We start from the raw sequence: 23,083 nt of genomic DNA, 5'->3' as shown, positions 1-23,083 counted from the left end.
CAGAGCTTTGATATTTTGTGGTAGAATCATTTAAATTCCACTTTGATTCCATGAACTTTGGTCCTAGAATAAGGGAAAACTATTTTGAACATCTGAGACCAAGACAGAAAAATTAAGTTGTTAAACACGGATCTGTGTATTCAGGCACATTATCGGTCTAACAGTGAAAATTTTTTGAAACCAGAAAAGCTAACCAGTCCTTTAAAGTGTATCTTGTGAAACAAAATACATCACGTATTAGTAAATGAGATATTAAAGGGGTCTGAGTATATAATGGGCTAAATGCAAATGCAGGGCAACATGGGGAAAAAAATCCAACAAATGATGGCTAGAGTTGTCATAAACTCAGTAATTTCTCATAGGAATTGGAGCCTAGGAATCAATGTCTGCTGCCTCCACACATTCCAAAACACAGTTGATCACATTTAACTACAATATATCCTATATAAGGGCAAGAAACAATGACACATTTGTTACTTTAAAAAAAAAAATGCCTAAAATGAGAATCTAAATTGCCAAATAAGTCTTAGAGGGTACTTGTGTGGGCCTGCTATTTCCCTGTGAGAAAAACAGAAAAGCTCACAAAAGGGTACAAAATGAGACAACTACCATGAAAAGAAAAGATTCACCAATAAACACAGTCATTGTGTTCTTCTGTTCCCATGAAAGGCCAGCTTTTTCCTTTAAGTTTCACTTCCAGCTCATCTTTAGAAATTAACCTGTTTTGCAGTCTTCAAGCTGTGTCATTATACTACTTCTAGATGGTTTGTATGTCCTTTCTTCATATGGCATAACACTTAAACCCTTTTCAAATCTGCTTCTTCCCATATAAAACAAATAAAACAGACCTAGAAATGTATATGGAAGCTCACTATATCCCCCCTGACTACCCTTAGGGCTTGACAATTTATAACCAGAGAACAGGATTCTGATATTCAGAAACTTTGGAGTATCCCAAGGCTGGATAAACTACAACAGAGCTCCAAAATAGCCAGTCAATTTAATATCTGCTCTGTTAAATATATGGGAAGGAAATAATGAAAAATCCCATTTTTCTCATCATGTTTTCATAATAATAGGATCCTTGCAACACTGACAATTCTCTATATAGTTATGAAATAAATGACAATGTTTTACTTACATGCTAAAAGTAAAGCTATGTGCCGATATAAACCAAGAATTTGTATTATATTAAAAACACCTAGATTCATATGAAATCTCAATGGACCCCAAATAACCAAAACTCCTGGCAAAACTGGCTCTAGGGGGATAATGAAAAAAAAAAAAAGAGTGAAAGCAAAAATAGTGCTGAGAATGCAAAGGTGGATGTAAGTGAAGATGTTTATTTTTATTTATTTATTTTAAAGATTTTATTTATTTATTTAACAGAGAGATAGAGAGAGAGCACAAGTAGGCAGAGTGGCAGACAGAGGGAGAGGGAGAAGCAGGCTCTCTGCAGAGCAGGGACCCGACGCTGGCCTCGATCCCAGGACCCTGGGATCATGACCTGAGCCGAAGGCAGCCACTTAACAACTGAGCCATCCAGGTGCCCCAAGATGTTTATTTTTAATTATGTTTAAATCAAAGGAAAATACTAAGAAAACTTGGTTAATACATCAGAAAATAGATGAAAACACTTTCTAGAAAATACAAGTAACTGAAAGTAATTTGAAGAGAAAATTCGAACGTCCCATTAATGAAATAAAATCAGGAGTTAAAAACCTACCCACCAAAAATACCAGGCCCACAGCCTTTTACAGGTGGATTTCTTCAAAACCTTCAAAAACATGTAATCTTATAATATGGCAAAAGAAAAGCAACCCAATTCAGTTACGAGAATAGAACAATGTTTTCTATTTCCTGGGCAATTCAGTGCTAAAGCCATGAAGTGGAACAGAGCAAGATACACGTGGGAGGGGAGTGAAAGGCAAGGGGCCCAGGAGGGAGCTGGAGGCCCAGGCATTGAAAGGTGGGTGTATCCTCAGAGAAGGGCAGTTCCTGTGGGATGTCAGCTCAGCACCGGGGAGCAAAGGGCATCCCCATGTGGGAGGGTGTTAGCAGCCACAAAAGGAAACTGGTTACTTACAGGGGGATTGATCAAATCAACATTGTAAGGATAATAGGATCTGAGTTACTCATTGTTGGAGAGAAGATAGGTACAAATATAGAGAGGGGCAGAACTAGAAGAACTGTGTGGTGTTAGAATGGAAATGATGTTATCAATGTAATCTCAGAGTTTTCAGTAGATAATAGACAGATCCAGAAAGTAAGGAAGTGCTCAGAATGATGGGGGCATGCTGAAGACACACAAGTCAGCTTAAAAAGGTTCCCACTGGCCAAATCAGGGATGATTTGAGTATCAAAAGACATAATGATAGTAAAAGATTACAACCCATGAGTCTACACAGACAAAAATAGACAATGAATTGAAAATTTGGTGAGGAATATTTACAAAGTCTCAAAGTATCTCCACATAACTTATTCATTTATTACAAAGGGACTCAGACAATTTCACAGAGGAGGGGAATGGTAAAAAAAACAAAAACAAAACCTCTTTAGGCAAAGTGATCAAAATCACCAAACAACAGGACAAATTGAAATTTTGTGCCACTGATAGGATCCAAAAGAGAAAAACACAGCATCACTTCTATGGTATTCCTGCTGAGATGCATAACTTGAATCTGATCATGAAGCAACAGCAGACAAATTCCAACTGCAGATGTTCTACAAAATAACAGCCTGTAGTCCTCAAGTGTCGAGATCATAAAAGTCAAAGAAGGACTAAGGAACTGTTTGCAGACTGAAGGAGAATAAAGAAACATGATAACTAATGCACTCAAATAGCTCCGGGGGATAAAATTCCTTGCACTGTGCTTGCAACTTTTCTGTAAGTATGGGTATAAATAAAAAAATAAGTGTAATCTCAAAGCCAATAATGCAATACAATATAGGAAAATTAGAGGCTAATTCCCCTTATGACCAAAACCAAAATTTATAAATTTTTAGCAAATAAAAAAACAAATTGTTTTAAAATGTATCATCCACAAGAAGGATTTGCCCCAGGATTGTCAGATATCAGAAAAACCTATCAGTGTTACTACACTAAACTTCATTAAAAAGTATACTGAATTTACAGAGCAAAAACAAAAATTTAATCACATTAGCATATTAATAAAGAACATGTTACAAATTTTAAAAAACTATTATAATTTTTCTAAATATCTCTAAGCAAGCTAGGAATGGGGGAAATTTAAAAATACAAGTAAAGATATTTATGGGGAAAAAAAACTAAAAGCAAACATAGTTGATACAAAACCTTAAAAATGATTCCCTTTAAAATCAGGAACATACTTGAGGCCTAGTGTGCCACTTAAAAAAAAAGAATGTATTGCAGTTCTAAGCCAATGCAAAAAGTCAAGACCAAAATAAAAGCTGTAAGAATTGAAAAGGAGAAAAACCCCTTATATTATGATGCTATAGAATTAGAATAGCATGGTATTGGCAAAGGAATAGGAAATCATATAAATCGATTTAGTCCCAGCCAAAATTCATTTATATGGGAGATGTTGTATATAATAGAGAGCATATTATAAATCACTGTGGATAAACTATGAGAAGTTGGTGCTAGGCAATCCATATAGGAAAAAAATGAAAATTATATCCATACCTCATATCATATACAAAGACATATTAAAAACATAAATGTGAGAATCAAAAATTTTTAACACTTACTAGGATCAGGGAGACTTTTTTTTAAAGCACTACACAAAAAACATAGCCCTTAAAAATAAAACACTGATGATTTTGACACATTAAAACCAAATCATCTGTATGACCAAAAAAAAAAAAAAGTGATATGTGACAAGCTGTTTGCACTAGATATGACAATGGATTAATATGCAGAATATATAAAGAAATCTTACAAATCAATAAAAAATAGAAAAAGTCTAACAGATATAAAACTTGATGGCAAAAAAAACCCAAAAGATACTTAAAGTCACTAGTAAACTAAAGGTGCAAGTTAATACTACAATAAATTATCACTACATACCCACAGTAGGGCTGGAAGGGCTAATTTTTATAAGGGGGGTCAGTGAAAAAGAACTCTAAAATATTCGTAGATTGTAATTTAACACAAGCTCAAGAGCAATTTGGCAATGCCCCATGATTGCTCTATTTATTTCTGACTAGAGAAACTCACATGTGCCCAAGGAAGCACTATACACTGCAGGCAAATTGCAAAAAGTTGGAAAGAACCTGTCCAACCATTAGGAAATAGATAAACAAACTGTTACTTTTTCTCCACATGAAAGAACAACTCTAAACAATAAATCAGACCTTTGTGGCTAAATGTCAGATACAAGGTGAGTTAAAACAGCAAGTGGCAAGAGTATAGTATAATGCGCCCTGTATGTCATAAAAGCTCATAAAATGCTACTATATATTGTTCGTGTGTGTGTGTGTGTGTGTGTGTGTGTGTGTGTGTGTAAAAGCGTTATATCATACAATGGAATGATATCCACAAACTTTTGACACCTCTGGGAAGGGTAAAAAGACACAGGGCTGCATCTGGCCTGTAATGTTTTACATTTTACATTTTAAAATCTTAGTAGGGGGGATGCCTGGGTGGCTCAGTTATTATGCATCTGCCTTCTGCTCAGGTCATGATCCCAGGGTCCTGGGATCGAGCCCAGCATTGGGCTCCCTGCTCCACGGGAAGCCTGCTTCTCCCTCTCCCACTCCCCCTGCTTATGTTCCCTCTTTCCCTGTCTCTGTCAAATAAATAAGTAAAATCTTAAAAAAAAAAAAATCTCTTAGTAGGAAGAGCATGTGATTCTTGATCTCAGCATGGTGAGTACAAACCCCATGTTGGATGTAGAGATTGCTTAAAATAAATAAAAATTTTAAATAAGTAAAAAATAAAATCTGAAACAAAATGGTAATTCATTAAAGGTAAACTGTTAACATCTCTATGGAAAAGTGTGGGAGTGGGAGAAGAGATCTGCCTCAGACAACTGATCGTGGGTTCTGGGTAATGATAGTTTTCACCATACAGATGAAAATACCAGTGCTAAAACACTCCAGAAGGGAAAGCAGTTAGTGCAGTAAGGGACCAGTAAGCAGGATGCTCAATCACAAGGTAATTTATACACTGAAATAAAATGCAAATCAAGAAGCAATGCCTTTGAGGACCAATTATATCCCATTGATGAAATAAATGCAAATTCCGATTCAAGAGAATGAAATAAAACACAGTAACCTGGGGTGCCTGGGTGGCTCAGTAGGTTAAGCATCTGCCTTCGGATCGAGCCCCACATCGAGCCCCACATCAGGCTCCCTGCTCGGCGGGAGGCCTGCTTCTCCCTCTCCCACACCCCCTGCTTGTGTTCCCTCTCTGTCTCTGTCAAATAAATAAAATTAAAAAACAAAACAAAACACAGTAACCTATCACATTCTTCCATACCACTACAAACCCACCATAGACTCTTCTAGATGGCATTTAGTCCAGGGTTGATCAAATCCACATTTTTTTTTAGCTAAATTATCTCATTTCAGGGTTAATTTGTAGTACCTTCTCAAACAATTATACTTATTCACCCCCTGAATAATTATTTGTTGAGTCTCTGAATATAAGCAGCATTTTGCCAGAGGCTATGGAGGAATACAATGGGAAGAGATTGGAAGCTCTTTTCTTCAGACTCATTTAATCCATGCAAAAAACTACGATATAGTTACTGTTTTTCCCATCTTACAGGTAAATTGAGATTCAGAGAATTTAAAATGTACCCCAAATCACCATGCTGACATAGCATGAGCCCTAATTCAAATTCCGTTTGTCAGACAACCTCAAAACCCATACCTTTTCACTATACAGTTAGCTCTCAAGCCCAGGGGAGATCTTTTGTCTCACTGTCCTGCTCTACTTTATATGGGCTATACTCACAATATACCACGAGTTACGTTTTTCCAAGCACCACACAAGAGAGTCAGGCTAGAAGAAGACTGACATAACTTTTGAACCAGTAACTCCTACTCTGTGATTTAGAAGTTAATGAGAGAAAACCTGAAAAAACCCCCAATACAAACTTTACGCCAGACCAAGATTAAAAAACAAATTTAAAAAGTTAAGGAACAAAGTGAACAACTAAAATCCTCCACACCAGGCATTGTACCAAGAACTTTACATATACTTCCAAAATCTAATTACCACATTATCACACATAGCATGAGTATCATCAGCTCCTTTTACAGGTCAGGAAACACCTGTATACAAATAACCTGCCTAAATTCATACAGCTAGTTACGTGAAGCGAGGATCTGAACCAGGCAGTCTGATTCCCAGGGAGGCATGGTTAATCACTAACAGTTTTATCCACTTTTTTGTACCCAGTGAGAAATTTATTTTCTATTTTAGATCATGATCCAATATACACACACACATATAAAAGCAAGCCAACGTCTACAAAACACTATTTACCTTAATAATACGTAGCAAGAAAAAAATGCTTTTAAGATGCTGGTTTTGGATCATGAAATTAGTATCTCATGAACCATGACTGAAAAATGCACAATGCCTAATTGCCTCAAAGATACAGTATTTATTACAATTATAGCCACAAAAAAAGAAAGAAAAAAAAGAAAAAACCATATGGCACTAAATGGTCACAGAGCTGAGTGATAATTATTGCTATTTGGAGAAAATACAATATGTACATTATTACTTAGACCATGCATAATGCTTATATACATGGGAAATATATAAATATAAAATAGCTGTCTTAAGGTAAAAAAGGATATGGACAATTACATTTTTTTTAATTTATAAGGTTTTTAACTTACAAACTATTAAAGAGACCAGGTAATAACCACTTCGCTTTTATTTTCTTGGCGCCAAAGCAATTTACCGATGTGTTCTTTTTTAAACACCTGTTCCAGATCACGGTACAAAGTTTTTCAATCAGTTGTATAATGGTAGCAAAATTTTTACGCCAAAATATACAACGATAAAACAAATCAAACCAACATCCCCTCCTAATATTTTTAAAAGTGAAAAGTTGGAACCAAATAACTTACATTAAAAGAGAACGTATGTTTGCAAACACATCCTAAAGCCACACACATTTAAGCGTTACGGAAATATGCTCCCTCCCACCCCTAACCCTTCATCCAGTGCCTTTTTCCCCAGAAGTCCCTCTGAATCTGTCTCAGACTTCAAGAGGAGGGGGCTGGGCCACCTGTCTCCGGTCTGGCTCTGGCCTCCTCATCTGCCAAAGCCTCACAGTACTGTGCTGGCCAGTCCTTGGGGTCTTGATTATGGACTTTGGCCACAAACTTAAGAACTTTCATCTTGCTGGTTTCCAGGTTGGTTCGGGGGCCCCACTGTAATTCATAGTCTACAGGATCAGTGTGGGGTATCCGCCGGTACTCCAGGTAACGCTGCCGCACGAATTCTTCGGTAATAAGTTTCTTTGGGTCCCCAAAAACTAAATGCTTCTTTGTGGGGTACACCCCTAAGCGACGCAGGAAGTCCCAGACCTCCGTTTCCTTGATGGTATTGCCCTTCATAAAGATGAGACCTAAAACAATCATCAGGAGGCCGGTGGTGGGCGTGCCCTGATCGCCTCTCACCTCGGCATCCTCCTCCACCGGTTCCAGGGTGTTGATCAGGATGTAGGTGTTGCTTTTGGGTTCCAGTTCCACCAGCTTGTAGCCGAAGACGTACTCGAGGCGCTCGGCAGCCAGTTTAAGGAGGTCAGGGAAGATGTCCTTGTAGTCCCCGATGACGTGCTTCAGTATGTCAGTGCGCTTGATCGGGATCTTCTTCTGGTCCTTAATCAGCAAGAACTGCACCAGCTCGGCCACCTTCAGCTCCAGCTGCTGCTGGGACCTGGGCCCCACCTCCGGGGAGGCCGCGGCCCGGCGGGCGCCCTGCGACGATGCGCTCCGGGCCTCCCGGGAGCTGCCCGCCCCGCGGGAGGTGCTCGGGGCCTCCTCGGCCGCGCCGCGGCCCCAGTCCCTCTCCGCCTGGGAGCTAGGCCGGCCCCGGCTCCTTGGTTTCTGCAACATGTCCCCGGCTGCGGGAGCCCTAACGGGCGGCGGCGGCGGCGGCGGCGGGATCGGAGCGCGCAGCGGGAATTGTGGGTTGGCGCGCGGCACGTTTGGGCGGCCTTGGGCGGGGCCAGAGGGGGCGCGCGTTGCATCACGGAGACCGCGCCTGCGTCGGCAGAGACTGCGCGTTGCGTCGAGGGCGTCTCCCCGGCCGCGGCGCGTCGGCGGAAAACCGCGGAGTCTTAGCGGTGGTTCTCGTTGGAACCTAAGGTGTTGTCCTCACCAAACCACCCAGACAGGGAACAGGAACCAAAACTCCTAAGCAAGTGTGCGGCTAAGCTCAGGACCACAAGGGCTCAGGCAAGTACTGCAGAAAATGAGTATTAAGAGTTCTAAAATCGCGAATATTTTTAGATGGAGGGAACTCAAAGTCTGAATGTGGGAGAACAGTAAGGTGAGGAGGAAGGTAAGAGCGTGAAAGTGAAGTAAAAGCATTTCCTTCTACACAAAACGACGTAAAAAGAATAAAAGACCCAGATGATTTCCTAACTACGTTTGCCTTCGCCACGCCCTCCCCTCGGCTCAGGTTCAAACCCTCATAACCATTTACCACCAGTTACTTTCTCTAATGCCCCTGAGAGTTTATTAAAAACGAATGTTTGGGGGGCGCCTGGGTGGCTCAGTCGTTAAGCGTCTGCCTTCAGCTCAGGTCATGATCCCAGGGTCCTGGGATCGAGCCCCACATCGGGCTCCATGCTCCGCGGGAAGCCTGCTTCTCCCTCTCCCACTCCCCCTGCTTGTGTTCCCTCTCTCGCTGTGTCTCTCTCTGTCAAATAAATAAATAAAATCTTTAAAAAAAAAAAAAAACGAATGTTTGGTAAAAGCAACGTTGCCTTGCAAGCAAGACTCTTAACCGCGTTTTCATTCTTTCAGTATTTATCGCCTATGCATTAAACTCCCTCTGCTAGACAGCCAGGACAAAACCATCACATAAAACACGTTACAGTGAGGTCTTCTTCTACCTTTCCGAAAGCACTTGCTCATGTAAACTGCCTTGGGCCCACAACCACAATTTTAGCAGAAATGGCTAAGAAGAATGCTACAAAACAGACACGTGCTCTCTCAAGAGATTCCCATCTAATTTTGGGCATCACTGATCAAGAACTGCAATAATGTGAATCTCTTAAATTTCTTAATTTTTAATATCTTAGCCTTAGGGCTCAAGAGAAAGAAAGGAGAACGCAGGGATGTCAGTCCTCATAATCTGTGATGTGTGCACTTTGTATATATATTTTTAATTGGGCAGCTCTAATAGCCAACATGAGTCATTTCATTAACTCAAACCATCTGCAGTCTGCTGCCATTACTTCTGCAGATCTTAGCAAATGCGTTCCTTTTCTATTTACTGACTTGCAGAGAAGAAACTGAATTTCCTACTTTGTCTTTTTAAAGCTGCCCAGAAAGTGGGAAAACTTCAAAGAACCAAATCAAATCGAGTTCCTCTTTAATGCAAATATAGTCAAAGGAAAGCAATTCAAAACACATTATTTGAATAATAGCATCAAAACACAACCTTATTAAAATTTCATTAAGTGCTAGTAACATGAAATTTTTGTTTGTAATTCAATATGAAAATGCAATCTGATAATGGCCCTGGAACTGCAAATCTAAATGTAAAATGATATTCCATGTTGTGATGCAAGTACGCTGAGATCTGGTACACTATGAGTAATAACTCTCTGTTCCACACAAGATCTAACAATATATCCTCAAGCATCCATCTTAATGACAGAAGCCTACTAAGAAAAACAAATAAATCATCAAGGCATTCATTTTTTTTTAACAATGAGAAAATTCATCTGCTTCATTTTCCTTACAAATTTGGACTTATGTTAAACCTCCTGCAATCAAGAATTCTGCAAAAGGTCCCTCCAGAAGGATCAGTTGTACCCTGAGTTTAAAAAAAGAAAGAAAAAGAGAGAAAGAAAAAATCAGCAACCAACAGATAACAGAGAAATGGAAAATGAGATGAAAACCATTGTCAACAATTAGGCTGCATTTTCAGTATAAATCTGCAGTGTCCTTCAGCAGCATCTTAATTCAGCAGATTGTCATACTCAAAATAGGTCAGAAAAGATACTGGCTAAAACCAGTATCTCTATACTGTGTCCAGGAGAATTCAGGTATGAAAATACAGACATAAAATAATAGTATTAGAATGAACTTTAGGCATCGTATGAAGTCATCCAGACCACCCTCCATTTTAGAATGACATGGAAAGCCATGGATGTTTGGGGAAAAACTGTCGTGATGGTGATGATGGTAATAACAACACTAACAGTAATAATAATACATAGAAACAACAGCTGACAGTTATTACAAAGGTAACTGTGGGTCAGACTCTGTTCTAAGTGGTCTACATGGATTACTTTAATCACCGCGACAACCCTATGAGACCTGTTTATTAGGTTTCTCTTGTCAAAAGGAAGAAACTGAGGCACAGAGGAAAATATTAACTGTTTTGGGGTCCTATAGCAAATAAGTGATGGATCTGGTTCTGAATTAAGATATTGTGCCTCCAGACACTGCTCTTAACCATATGTTGAAGCAGAGAGAACATAAATATGATGTCCTTGAAAAAGCAAAGGTATGGAGTTAGATGGACCTAGATTAGAAATCTGTGTAACATCGGGGGAGCTACTGATGCTCCTTTCTGTTTCCAGATCAACAAAATGAGATTACCGTAATCTCTCCTTATCCAGAGGGAGTACGTTCCAAGACCCTCAGTGGATGCCTAAAACTGCAGATAGACCTGAATCCTATATATACTATGTTTTTTCCTATACATGCATATATACCTATGATAAAGTTGATCAGTTAGGCATAGTCAGAGATTAAAAACAATAACCAATAATAAAGTAGCACAATTATAACAATATATGTAATGTAAAGTTATGTAAATATGGTCTCTCTCAAAATGTCACCCTTCTTATGATGTGAGATGATAAAATGCCTGCATGATGAGATAAAGTGAGGTGAATGACACAGGCACTGTGATGTAGCATTAGGCTATTATTGACCTGAGAATATGTCCGAAGGAGGATCATCTGCTTGCAGACCACGGCTGACCAAGAGTAACCGAAAGAGCAAAAAGCGAAACCACAGATAAGGGGGGACTACTATCATAACCCAGGCATCAGGGAACTAATAAGATAGGTTTGCCAAGTACCTAGCACAAGGCTGGGACCGGGTAGTTGATAACAGTTTGCTTCTTTCCACAGGGTTTATGTTAAGGAAACTATCTGAGGACTCTACAAAGCTCTATGTAGAAAGATGTTTACTGAAGTGAAACATTTGTACACACAAAAATGAGAAAAAGGTCTGGAAAGAAACATATTAAGGTGCTATTAAAATTATTTTCTTTTAAAAATGAAATTCAGTGTTGATTGTCTTGCTTGGGAGATAAGTGAGAAATATATTCTCAATGATTTTAACGTCCTAGCAGTCCTAGCAGTCATACACATTCAAATTTTCAGTAAATTCAGTGTGCTTTGATTATGACATTTGTGACTTTGTTCAGCCAGTGAAGTAATAAAGACAAGTGGTTTAAAAAGAAAGACATTTTCAGTTTATGTTAATGATTAATACTTTTATTACTAGACCCAAAAGAAAAAGAAGGAAAAATTCTTTGAGGCAAAATTAAGCTAGCTAGGATTTCAAATGCATTAAACAAAGAAATGCCTACCAGTTAGCACTTGCTCTTTAGATGTCTCTGAGTAATTAATTGCTTTATTTCATCTCCTTGGTAGCACATGACTGCCAACAAGCTCTAATCATCTTTATTATCTACTGGATTCTCCTCTTCATTCACTGGTATTTCTTGCAGAACCAGAGAAAGTTTTAAATTTTCTCAGCAACCTAGTGCAAAAAGCAGGTAAGGGCTTTCTGGGGGAGAAAAGCAATGATAAAAGCATGCAGCCACCATATATGAACAGCTTCACTGCCTTTTCCAGTGAAAGAAAGTGGGACAGTGTGTAGCATGTGAGCAAAGGAGCTGGAGCCGGGAAGGCAGATACTATTTTGGTGAATAGATAGGAGGAAAAGGATTCCAGATACTTTAATGGTTGCACTAAAATACCTTGTGTCCACTCATTCGTAACAAAGATCCATACAGGTTAAAAGACACAATAGGACTACTCGATAACACTTTGTCCCTCATGGAAGAATACTTTAAATGGCAACAGAGCTTTCCTTGGCTGGTGGAAGGGGGTAGAGAGATGCAGCTTGATGAGATAGCTCTTCCCAAGCACTGCAGCTATTTGGCCCAGAAACACCTTCTTAGACTCTTTTCAAGAAATACAGACCTTCCAGTTATGCAGGGCCTTTTACTTACGAAAATCATTAAAATCTATTGAGTTATAAAATTACAAACACATAAGGTCTCAATAGTGGCCAATAAATTTCTTGTTTGCTTGTTTTTCCCTCTTGTTCTGCATCTTTTCCTTTTAGGAACTGCTTCTTCCAATCTCTAGGAGACCTTGGTAAGGCTCTACCTTTCTGTCCTGAGTGCATGAGATGCAGGCCAGCCACAGCAACTAGTTCAAAGTCCAGTCCACATCCTTTCAGAGGTTCACATAGGTTCTCTTTCTCCAAGCCGACAAGCTGGGTGGTGATGTAAGCCTAGCCGCCTTTGCCTTTGCTTGGACATAGCCTGCCTCATGGTGAAGCCAACTCAAAGATCTAAAAGAGAAATAGTCTTAATGCTGCCATCTGAATTTCTGGATCCTGAGTTCAAGGTCAAACTCTGGGGTAACTACTTATTGAAGCAAGTCAAATCTCCTTTTGCTTTACCTGCTTTCAGTTTGTTCTCCTTACTGGAAACTGGAAAAATTCTGGCTAAACAGTATCCAAACCCAATTAAGCAGGAGAATAAAGGGTCTAAGGAATGAGACTTGGTTTAAAAAGAATGGAGCTAGACAAAGTTAATATTACCTATAAGGTTATTGAATGTAATGAGAGGCGATCTGAATACAATTTGACATTTTTATTATTTCTTGTCATGTTCTGTGGTTGAGGAATGCACTTTTGATTTTAATTGCTGGCAATAAGGCCAAAGTAGAAATCATGAAAGACAGACTGTTCTTCCATGTGAAATGTACATATGAGCTAATCTGGTGATTTACCTCTGCAAAAAGTTTCAGACAACCTAGAACGTATTTTAAAGTATTTGTTATTCTAGAGTAGCTATGTTCTCCATATTTAACACAAATCATTTCCCCACAGGCCACACCGTTAAAGGTGACAGAAGCCTCATTCTTTTTTTCTAGGTTTCACTTTAGCCTAGAACAGAGGTATACTCACAGGGCAAGGGCACCAAGGAGGAGAATTGACAAGGCTAATACTCAGGGGCAAGACAGATAAGTTGTTTTGAGAAAACTGAACAAACTGAAATGGATTAAGAATAAAAGAATGAGAAAGAAGTATGAAAATACTGAAGGCAGACAAGGAAAACCTTACATATATGCGTAAGTGGTGGTTCTGAAGGAGACAACAATTATAAACACAAAACCAGAAATAATACTCAGAGGTACTCTAGCGATGGCTGTAGGAATCCTGGCCAGATGATGGGTATGCACAGACCCCATGTCTCTGATCCCCTCTCCTTCCTGGTTCCCTCCCTTGAGCTAACTCAACACCTAAGGAAGGCATGCATTCAAGGTTGGAGAGTGCACAAAGGCTATGGGTTCTCCAGAATCTGCAAAGGAGAGTGTACAAGGCTGCTTCTCCCCGAGATGCAAGTGAGAGCTTAGGTACCTGGTAAGGAGAAAGCCTGCCCCTTCCCAAGGCCTGGGAAGACCCAGGATCATGTGGTACTTGTGGGTATTCAGCTGGCAGAAACCCATGTCTCCCTTCTGAGAGAGCCTACAGCTGTCTTCTTTCTGAGGGTAATCCTTCAAGAGCCTGTCCAGGCTGCTGACTAATTGCCCTCAGAGGAAGCCTTTCCGGCAGGTCAAATGCTATCAGGCCTTGATGTTGGGAGAGGCCTTGAGCAGTTTCAACCCCTTTGAGCCTGAATTCCAAGAGGCTGCTTCATGGTGCCTCAGGAGACATGTAAACAGTGTGTTCTTTGATTCACAGTGGCTCATAAAAGCAAAGTCTGCTGTGCCAGACACTTCTGGGCCTCTCGCCACTTGCCAGCCTACTTGCCAGCAACTCTAGCAGCATGATCTGTAGAGGAAAGAAAGAAGTGCAGAACCTGGCACAGGTGAAATAAAACAGCTCATTAAAGATGATCCAAGAATTTAAAGAAGCAGTAAAATTGACAAAGAGCTACAGTGACCAAGAAAGAACACCCAAATTAATAAAATCAGGAACAAAGGAGAGGATATCACTACCAATCTTAAAAAAAATTGTAAAAGAATGCCATGAGCAATAAACAACTATGTAACAACAGATTAGATAAGTTTGGTGAAATGGAAAAGTTCCTAGAAAGTCACAGATTTCAAGAAGAAATAGAAAATATAAATAGGCCTACAATAAAGAAAGATTGAATTAGTAGTTTATAAACTTCCCACAAAGAAAAATCCAGATCCAGGTGGTTTCATTGGTGAATTCTACCAAAATTCTTTTAAAAGGAATTAAAACCAACTCTTTCAGAAAACTGAAGAACCAATTCCCAACCCATTCTGAGTCCAGTATTATCTTGATACCAAAACCAGACGATCCATTATAAGAAAACTACAAACCAACATCCCTTATGAATATTGATGCAAAAATCCTTATCAAAATAGTAGCAAATGAAATCTAACAATATGTAAAACGGATTGAAGACAATCCTTACCAAAATTCCAGCTGCATCTTTTACAGAAATTAACAGGCTGATCCTAAAATTCGTAAGGAAATTCAAGGGACCCAGAATAGCTAAAACACTTAAAAAAGAACAAAGAACTCACATTTCCTCACACTTCTACAATATGTCAAAACTGACTACAACACTAGGGTGATCAAAGTTCTGTGGTGCTGGCGCAAGCCCAGACCTATCGTTAGGGGCTGAACTGTGCCTCCCGCCTCCTCAAATTCATAAATTTAAGTCCCAATTCCTAGGACCTCAGAATGTGACTGAATTTGGAAATAAGCTCTTTAAATGGATTAAGTTAGAATGAGGCCATTAGGGTAGGCTGCTAATCCAGTAAGACTGATGCCCTCAGAAGGACACCATCCTTCATCCCTGGAAGAAATACCAGGGACGTGTGCACGCAGAGAGAAGGCCATATGAGGACACAGTGAAAAGGCAGCTGTCTGCAAGTTAAGAAGAGAGGCTCAGGAGAAACCACACTTACCAACAGTTTGATCTTGGACTTCTAGCCTCCAGATTGTTAGAAAATAAATTTCTGTTGTTTAAGCCACCCAGTCTGTGGTATTTTGTTATGGCAGCCCTGGTAAACTGATACACATATAGAGCAATGGAGCAGAAGGGACAGTGCAAAATTAAATCCATACATCTATGGTTAACAGATTTTTTTAAAAAAGGGACCAAGATAATTCAATGGGGGTAACAACAGATGGTGCTGGATATCCACATGCAAAAGAATGGATTGAACCCTGACCTCACACCACATACAAAATTAACTCAAAGTGGATCATGGACCTAAATGTAAGAATTAAAACTATAAAACTCTTTTATTTTAAAGATTTTATTTATTTATTTGACAGAGAAAGACACAGCGATAGGGGGAATATAAGCAGGGGGAGTGGGAGAGGGAGAAGCAGGCTCCCCACAGAGCAGGGAGCCTGACGAGGGGCACGATCCCAGGACCCTGGGATCATGACCTGAGCCGAAGGCAGATGCTTAACAACTGAGCCACCCAGGTACCCTAAAACTATAAAACTCTTAAAATGAAACATAGGAGCAAATTTCATGACCTTGGGTTTGTCAATGACCTCTTAGATAAGAGACTAAAAGCAGAGATGATAAACAAGAAGACTGATAAGTTGTACTTCATCAAAGTTAAAAACTTGTGTGTGTCCAAGGATACTCAAGAAAGTGAGAAGGCAATCTACACATTCTGGGGGAAATTATTTGCAAATCATGTATCTAATAAGGGACACATATGCAGAAAATATAAACAACTCTTGGAACTTAAGAAGAAGACAAAAATCCAATTGTAAAACTGGGCAAAGGATTTGAATAGACATGTCTCCAAAAATGTAAGAATGGCTAATCACATGAAAAAATGTTGAACATAATTAGTCATTAGGGAAATGCAAATCAAAACCATAATGATATACTACTTCAGGCTCCAGAATGGCTATAAACAAAAAAGGCAGATAATATCAAGTGTTAGCAAGGAGGCAGAGGAATTGGAAACCTCAAATATTGCTGGTGGGAATGTAAAATGGTACAGCTTCTGTGGAACACAGTTTTATTGTGGGGAATGGGGAGTGACTGCTAAAGCCTATGAGATTTCTTTTTGGGGTGATTCAAAATGTGATAAAATTAGATAATGATGGTTGCATAACTCTGAAGTATGCTAAAAAACATTGTATACTTTAAACAAGTGAATTTTATGATATGTTAATTATGTATTAATAAACCTGTTTTAAAAAGAACCTGAAGAAGGCCAAGCTGAAGAGTCTTGATTAAGTTGCTCCTTCTGAAGTGTAATGAGATGAAACAGAAAAGAAGACTTAAGAAAACAGTAATGAAAACCATCAAATGGATGCAGTTAGGGCACCCAGACTTTCTGGATCAACAGCCACAGAAAGAATTTTTTTTTTTTTTTTTTATTATGTTATGTTAGTCACCATACAATACATCATTCGTTTTTGATGTAGTGATCCACGATCCATTGTTTTCGTATAACACCCAGTGCTCCATGCAGTACGTGCCCTCCTTAATACCCATCACCAGGCTAACCAATCCCCCCTCCCCCCTCCCCTCTAAAACCCTGTTTGTTTCTCAGGTCCATAGTCTCTCATGGTTCATCTCTCCCTCCAATTCCCCCCGCCCATTTTTCCCTGCCTTCTCTTAATCTCCTCCATGCTATTCCTTATGTTCCACAAATAAGTGAAACCATATGATAATTGACTTTCTCTGCTTGACTTATTTCACTTAGCCTAATCTCCTCCAGTCCCATCCATGTTGATGTAAAAGTTGGGTATTCATCTTTTCTGATGGCTGAGTAATATTCCATTGTACATATGGACCACATCTTCTTTATCCATTCATCTGTTGAAGGGCATCTCGGCTCTTTCCACAGTTTGGCTATTGCAGACATTGCTGCTATGAACATTGGGGTGCATATGGCCCTTCTTTTCACTACATCTGTGTCTTTGGGGTAAATACCCAGTAGTGCAATTGCTGGGTCATAGGGTAGCTCTATTTTTAAATTTTTGAGGAACCTCCACACTGTTTTCCAAAGTGGCTGTACCAACTTGCATTCCCACCAACAGTGTAAGAGGGTTCCCCTTTCTCCACAACCTCTCCAACATTTCTTGTTTCTTTCCCTGTACATTTTTGCCATTCTAACTGGTGTAAGGTGATATCTCAGTGTGGTTTTGATTTGGATTTCCCTGATGGCTAATGATGATGAACATTTTTTCATGTGTCTGTTAGCCATTTGTATATCTTGTTCAGAGAAGTGTCTGTTCATCTCTTCTGCCCACTTTTTGACTTGATTATTTGTTTTTTGGGTGTTGACTTTGAGAAGTTCTTTATAGATTTTGGATAGCAGCCCTTTATCTGTAGTGTCATTTGCAAGTATCTTCTCCCATTCTGTGGGTTGCCTCTTTGCTTTGTTGACTGTTTCCTTTGCTGTGCAGAAGCTTTTTATCTTGATGAAGTCCCAAAAGTTCATTTTTGCTTTTGTTTCACTAGCTTTTGGAGATGTATCTTGAAAGAAGCTGCTGTGGCCGATGTCAAAGAGGTCACTGCCTATGTTCTCCTCTAGGATTTTGATGGATTCCTGTTTCACATTGAGGTCTTTCATCCACTTTGAGTTTATCTTTGTGAATGGTGTTAGAGAATGGTCGAGTTTCATTCTTCTGCATGTGGCTGTCCAATTTTCCCAGCATGATTTATTGAAGAGACTGTCTTTTTTCCATTGCATGTTTTTTCCTGCTTTGTCAAAGATTATTTGACCATAGAGTTGAGGGTCCATACCTGGGTTCTCTATTCTGTTCGATTGGTCTGTATGTCTGTTTTTGTGCCAGTACCATGCTGTCTTGGTGATCACAGCTTTGTAATACAGCTTGAAATGGGGGCAACGTGATGCCCCCAACTTTGTTTTTCTTTTTCAACATCTCCTTGGCGATTTGGGGTCTTTTCTGATTCCATACAAATTTTAGGATTGTTTGTTCCAGCACTTTGAAAAATGTCATTGGAATTTTGATTGGGATGGCATTGAAGGTATAGATTGCTCTGGCTAGCATAGACATTTTAACAATGTTTATTCTTCCGATCCATGAGCATGGAATATTTTTCCATCTTTTTGTGTCTTCTTCAATTTCTTCCATGAGTGTTTTGTAGTTCCTAGAGTATAGATCCTTTACCTCTTTGGTTAGGTTTATTCCGAGGCATCTTATGGTTTTTGATGCTATTGTAAATGGAATCGTTTCTCTAATTTCTCTTTCAACAGTTGCGTTGTTAGTGTATAAGAAAGCAACTGATTTCTGTGCATTGATTTTGTATCCTGCCACATTACTGAATTGCTGGATGAGTTCTAGTAATTTGGGGGTGGAGTCTTTTGGGTTTTCCACATAAAGTATCATGTCGTCTGCGAAAAGAGAGAGTTTGACTTCTTCTTTGCCAATCTGAATACCTTTTATTTCTTTTTGTTGTCTGATTGCTATTGCTAGGACTTCTAGTACTATGTTGAACAATAGTGGCGAGAGTGGGCATCGTTGACGTGTTCCTGATCTTAAGGGAAAGGCTCTCAGCTTTTCCCCATTGAGGATGACATTCGCTGTGGGTTTTTCATAGATGGGTTTTATGAACTTGAGGAATGTTCCCTCTATCCCTATACTCTGAAGAGTTTTAATCAGGAAAGGATGTTGTATTTTGTCAAATGCTTTTTCTGCATCAATTGAGAGGACCATATGGTTCTTCTCCCTCCTCTTATTAATGTGTTCTATCACATTGATTGATTTGCGAATGTTGAACCACCCTTGCATCCCGGGGATAAATCCCACTTGGTCGTGGTGGATGATCCTTTTAATGTATTGTTGGATCCTATTAGCTAGGATTTTGTTGAGGATTTTGGAATCCATATTCATCAGGGATATCGGTCTGAAATTCTCCTTTTTGATGGGGTCTTTGCCTGGTTGGGGGATTAAGGTAATGCTGGCCTCATAGAATGAGTTTGGAAGTTTTCCTTCTGTTTCTATTTTTTGAAACAGCTTCAGTAGAATAGGTATTATTTCTTCTTTGAATGTTTGGTAGAATTCCCCAGGGAATCCATCAGGCCCTGGACTCTTGTTTCTTGGGAGGTTTTTGATCACTGCTTCAATCTCGTTACTGGTTATTGGCCTATTCAGGTTGTCAATTTCTTCCTGTTTCAGTCTTGGCAGCTTATAGGTTTCCAGGAAGGCCTCCATTTCATCCAGATTGCTCAGTTTATTGGCATATAGTTGTTGATAAGAATTTCTAAGAATTGTTTCTATTTCCTTGGTGTTGGTCGTGATCTATCCCCTTTCATTCATAATTTTATTAATTTGGGTCCTTTCTCTCTTCTTTGGATAAGTGGTTTATCAGTCTTATTAATTCTTTCAAATAACCAACTTCTAGTTTCATTGATCTGATCTACTGTGTTTCTGGTTTCTAATTCATTGATTTCTGCTCTAATTTTAATTATTTCTCTTCTAATGCATGGCTTAGGCGTCATTTGTTGCTTTTTCTCTAGTTCTTTAAGGTGTAGAGTTAGTTGGTGAATTCGGGATTTTTCTATTTTTTTGAGTGAGGCTTGGATGGCTATGTATTTCCCCCTTAGGACCGCCTTTGCAGTATCCCATAGGTTTTGGACCAATGTATTTTCGTTCTCATTGATTTCCATGAATTGTTTAAGTTCTTCTTTGATTTCTTGGTTGACCCAAATATTCTTGAGCAGAGTGGTCTTTAGCTTCCAAGTGTTTGCATTTCTGCCAAATTTTTTCTTGTGATTGAGTTCCAGTTTTAAAGCATTGTGGTCTGAGAATATGCAGGGAATAATCTCAATCTTTTGGTATCGGTTGAGACCTGATTTGTGACCCAGTATATGGTCTGTTCTGGAGAAAGTTCCATGTGCGCTCGAGAAGAATGAGTATTCTGTTGTTTTAGGGTGGAATGTTCTGTAAATATCTATGAGGTCCATCTGGTCCAATGTATCATTCAAAGCTCTTGTTTCCTTGTTGATTTTGTGCTTAGATGATCTGTCCATTGCTGAGAGTGGAGTATTGAGGTTTCCTACAATTAACGTATTGTTATCAATATGACTCTTTATTTTGGTTAACAGTTGGCTTATGTAGATGGCTGCTCCCATGTTGGGGGCATAGATATTTACAATTGTTAGATCTTCTTGTTGGATACACCCTTTAAGAATGATATGGTGTCCTTCTGTGTCTCTTATTACAGACTTTAGTTTAAAATCTAATTTGTCTGATATAAGAATTGCTACCCCAGGTTTCTTTCGAGGTCCGCTGGCATGGAAGGTGGATCTCCATCCCTTCACTTTCAGTCTGGATGTATCTTTAGGTTCAAAATGAGTCTCTTTAAGACAGCATATGGATGGGTCCTGTCTTTTTATCCAATCTGCAACCCTGTGCCGTTTTATGGGAGCGTTTAGGCCATTCACGTTGAGAGTGATTATTGAAAGTTATGAATTAATTGTCATCATGTTGCCTGTGAAGACGTTGTTTTTATAGATTGTCCCTGTAAATTTCTGTTGTATATCACTCTTGGGGTCTTTCTCCTTTTATAGAACCCCCCTTAATATTTCTTGCAGGGCCGGCTTAGTGGTCACATATTCTTTCAACTTCTGCCGGTCGTGGAAGCTCTGCATCTCTCCATCCATTCTAAATGAAAGCCTTGCCGGATAAAGTATTCTTGGCTGCATGTTCTTCTCATTTAGTACCCTGAATATGTCTTGCCAGGCCTTTCTGGCTTGCCAGGTCTCTGTGGATAGGTCTGACGTTATTCTGATGTTCCTCCCTCTGTATGTAAGGAATCTCTTCCCCCTAACTGCCCTTAAGATGGTTTCCTTGGTTCTAAGATTTGCAAGTTTTACTATTACATGCCGGGGTGTTGGCCTGTTTTCCTTGATCTTGGGAGGGGTCCTCTCTACCTCTAGGACTAGAATGTTTGTTTCATTCCCCAGATTACGGAAGTTCTCAGCTACAATTTGCTCAAATACATCTTCTAGCCCTCTCTCTCTCTCCACTCCCTCCGGGATTCCAATGATTCTGACACTGGAATGCCTCATGGTGTCACTTATTTCTCTGATTCTATTTTCATGGATTCTGAGTTGTTTTTCCCTGGCCTCCTCTTTTCCCTTTTTATCTAGTATACTGTCTTCCAGATCGCTTATTCTCTCTTCTGTCTCAGTAACCTAGCTGTTAGATTATCTAGATTGGATTGGATCTCACTGATAGCATTTTTAAGTTCTGCCAATTCACCTTTCATTTCTGCCCTTAGAGACTCTATGTTGCCATTAATTGATTTCTCCATTCTAGCCGTTGTCTTCACAATTGCTAGCCTGAATTCTACCCTCGACATCTTGGTTATATCTGCATCCATTTGTAAATCTGCAGCATAAGTCATAATCTCTGAGTCTTTTCTGTTTTGGGGGCTCCTCCTCCTAGTCATTCTGTTGATGGGTGTTTGAGAGAATGTATAGAGTCCAAATTATTGACCAGAACCCAAGCAAGATGCACCTGTTTTCTTAGGACCTTAGGGTTGCTGGCCTCTTGTTTTCCCAGCCTGTCTTCTGCGGGAGGGGCCTGCCGCGCTGTTACTCAGGCAACCCCGTTTGGGCAGAGTTGCCCTGCGCCCCTGTGGAGGGGGATGGGCTCAGTGGGAATCAGTTTTGGGGGCTTTTGTTCTCTGGCGCCTTTCCCTGGTGGCTTTCCACGTCTCTTCCGTGAGTCAGAGCAGAAGAGACCATTTCCAACCCTCTGCCTCAGAGCAGAGAGACCGCAGTCTGTTCTTCAGTGAGCTCTCCAGGCCACACTGTCTCCGTTTCTGTCCGTGCTGCTATAAACTGCAGCATCCTGGGTTGTGTGCCCCTCCGCAGCGCTCCCAGTCCTGCCTCCAGGTCGGGGCACGTCTCTGCCCTTTGTGCTTCTAAAACCGCCAGCCGCTCCCAGTTCGCACACGCGACTCCGCCGCTTGGGGTCCTGTCCCGGGGACTGCAGTTCGCGTGCACGCGACTCCGCCACTTGGGGTTCTGTCCTGGGGACTGCAGTTCGCGTGTGCGCAACTCCGCCGCTTGGGCTCCTGTCCCGAGGACTGCAGTTCCCGTGCGCATGACTCCGCCGCTAGGGGTTTCCGTCTCGGAGGCTGCAGCTCGCCTGCGTGACCGTCGCTCCGGTTTCTGTCCGGGGGGCTGCGGTTCGCGTGCGCGCGACCCCGCCGGTCTGGTCCTCCACCCCGGGGGCTGCCCTAAAGTCCTTTCCCGACGCTACCGGTCTGCGAGTCTGTGCCCGTCCGCAGCGCAGGAGGCTGTCACTCACCGGCGGTGTAGGATCCCCACGGCCAGGCACCCTCCCGCCGCCGTTTGTCCTCCGATATCTGCCCGCAGAATCACGGCTCTCCGCTTCGTACCTCAAAACCAACCGCCTGCGATACTCTGTTTGTAGAGATCCAGATCTTCTTACATCTCAGGCTGGTTTCGTGGGTGCTCAGAGTGGTCTGGTAGATATCCAGCTCAATTCCGGGGACCAGTTGAAATAGGGTCCCCTACTCCTCCACCATCTTTCCCCCCTCCCCAACAGAAAGAATTTTTAACTAAAAACTTAAACTAAAATGGAGCAGAGTCTACTGTAGAAATAATGATTTTTGCCA

General features: G+C 40.4%; 2 protein-coding genes across 3 annotated transcripts in view; both read right to left on the bottom strand.

The window, feature by feature from the left end:
* FAM189A1 (family with sequence similarity 189 member A1) overlaps positions 1–23,083 on the bottom strand; it is a 470,556-nt gene that overhangs the window by 142,763 nt on the left and 304,710 nt on the right. The window lies entirely within an intron of this gene.
* NSMCE3 (NSE3 homolog, SMC5-SMC6 complex component) lies at positions 5,376–8,603 on the bottom strand. Its single transcript, XM_032391247.1, has one exon. The coding sequence runs from the start codon at positions 8,065–8,067 to the stop codon at positions 7,213–7,215; it is 855 nt and encodes a 284-aa protein (XP_032247138.1). The 5' UTR covers positions 8,068–8,603; the 3' UTR covers positions 5,376–7,212.

Source organism: Phoca vitulina, unplaced genomic scaffold, assembly GCF_004348235.1.
Source record: "Phoca vitulina isolate PV1807 unplaced genomic scaffold, GSC_HSeal_1.0 scaffold61, whole genome shotgun sequence".
NCBI classification, from domain to species: domain Eukaryota; kingdom Metazoa; phylum Chordata; class Mammalia; order Carnivora; family Phocidae; genus Phoca; species Phoca vitulina.
Note: the sequence above shows the minus strand (reverse complement) of the source record. Positions and strands in the feature narration are given on the sequence as shown.

What these genes read in the sequence shown, in the direction of transcription:
- NSMCE3 (XM_032391247.1), bottom strand. Translation starts at nt 8,067, where the DNA reads ATGTTGCAGAAACCAAGGAGCCGGGGCCGGCCTAGCTCCCAGGCGGAG.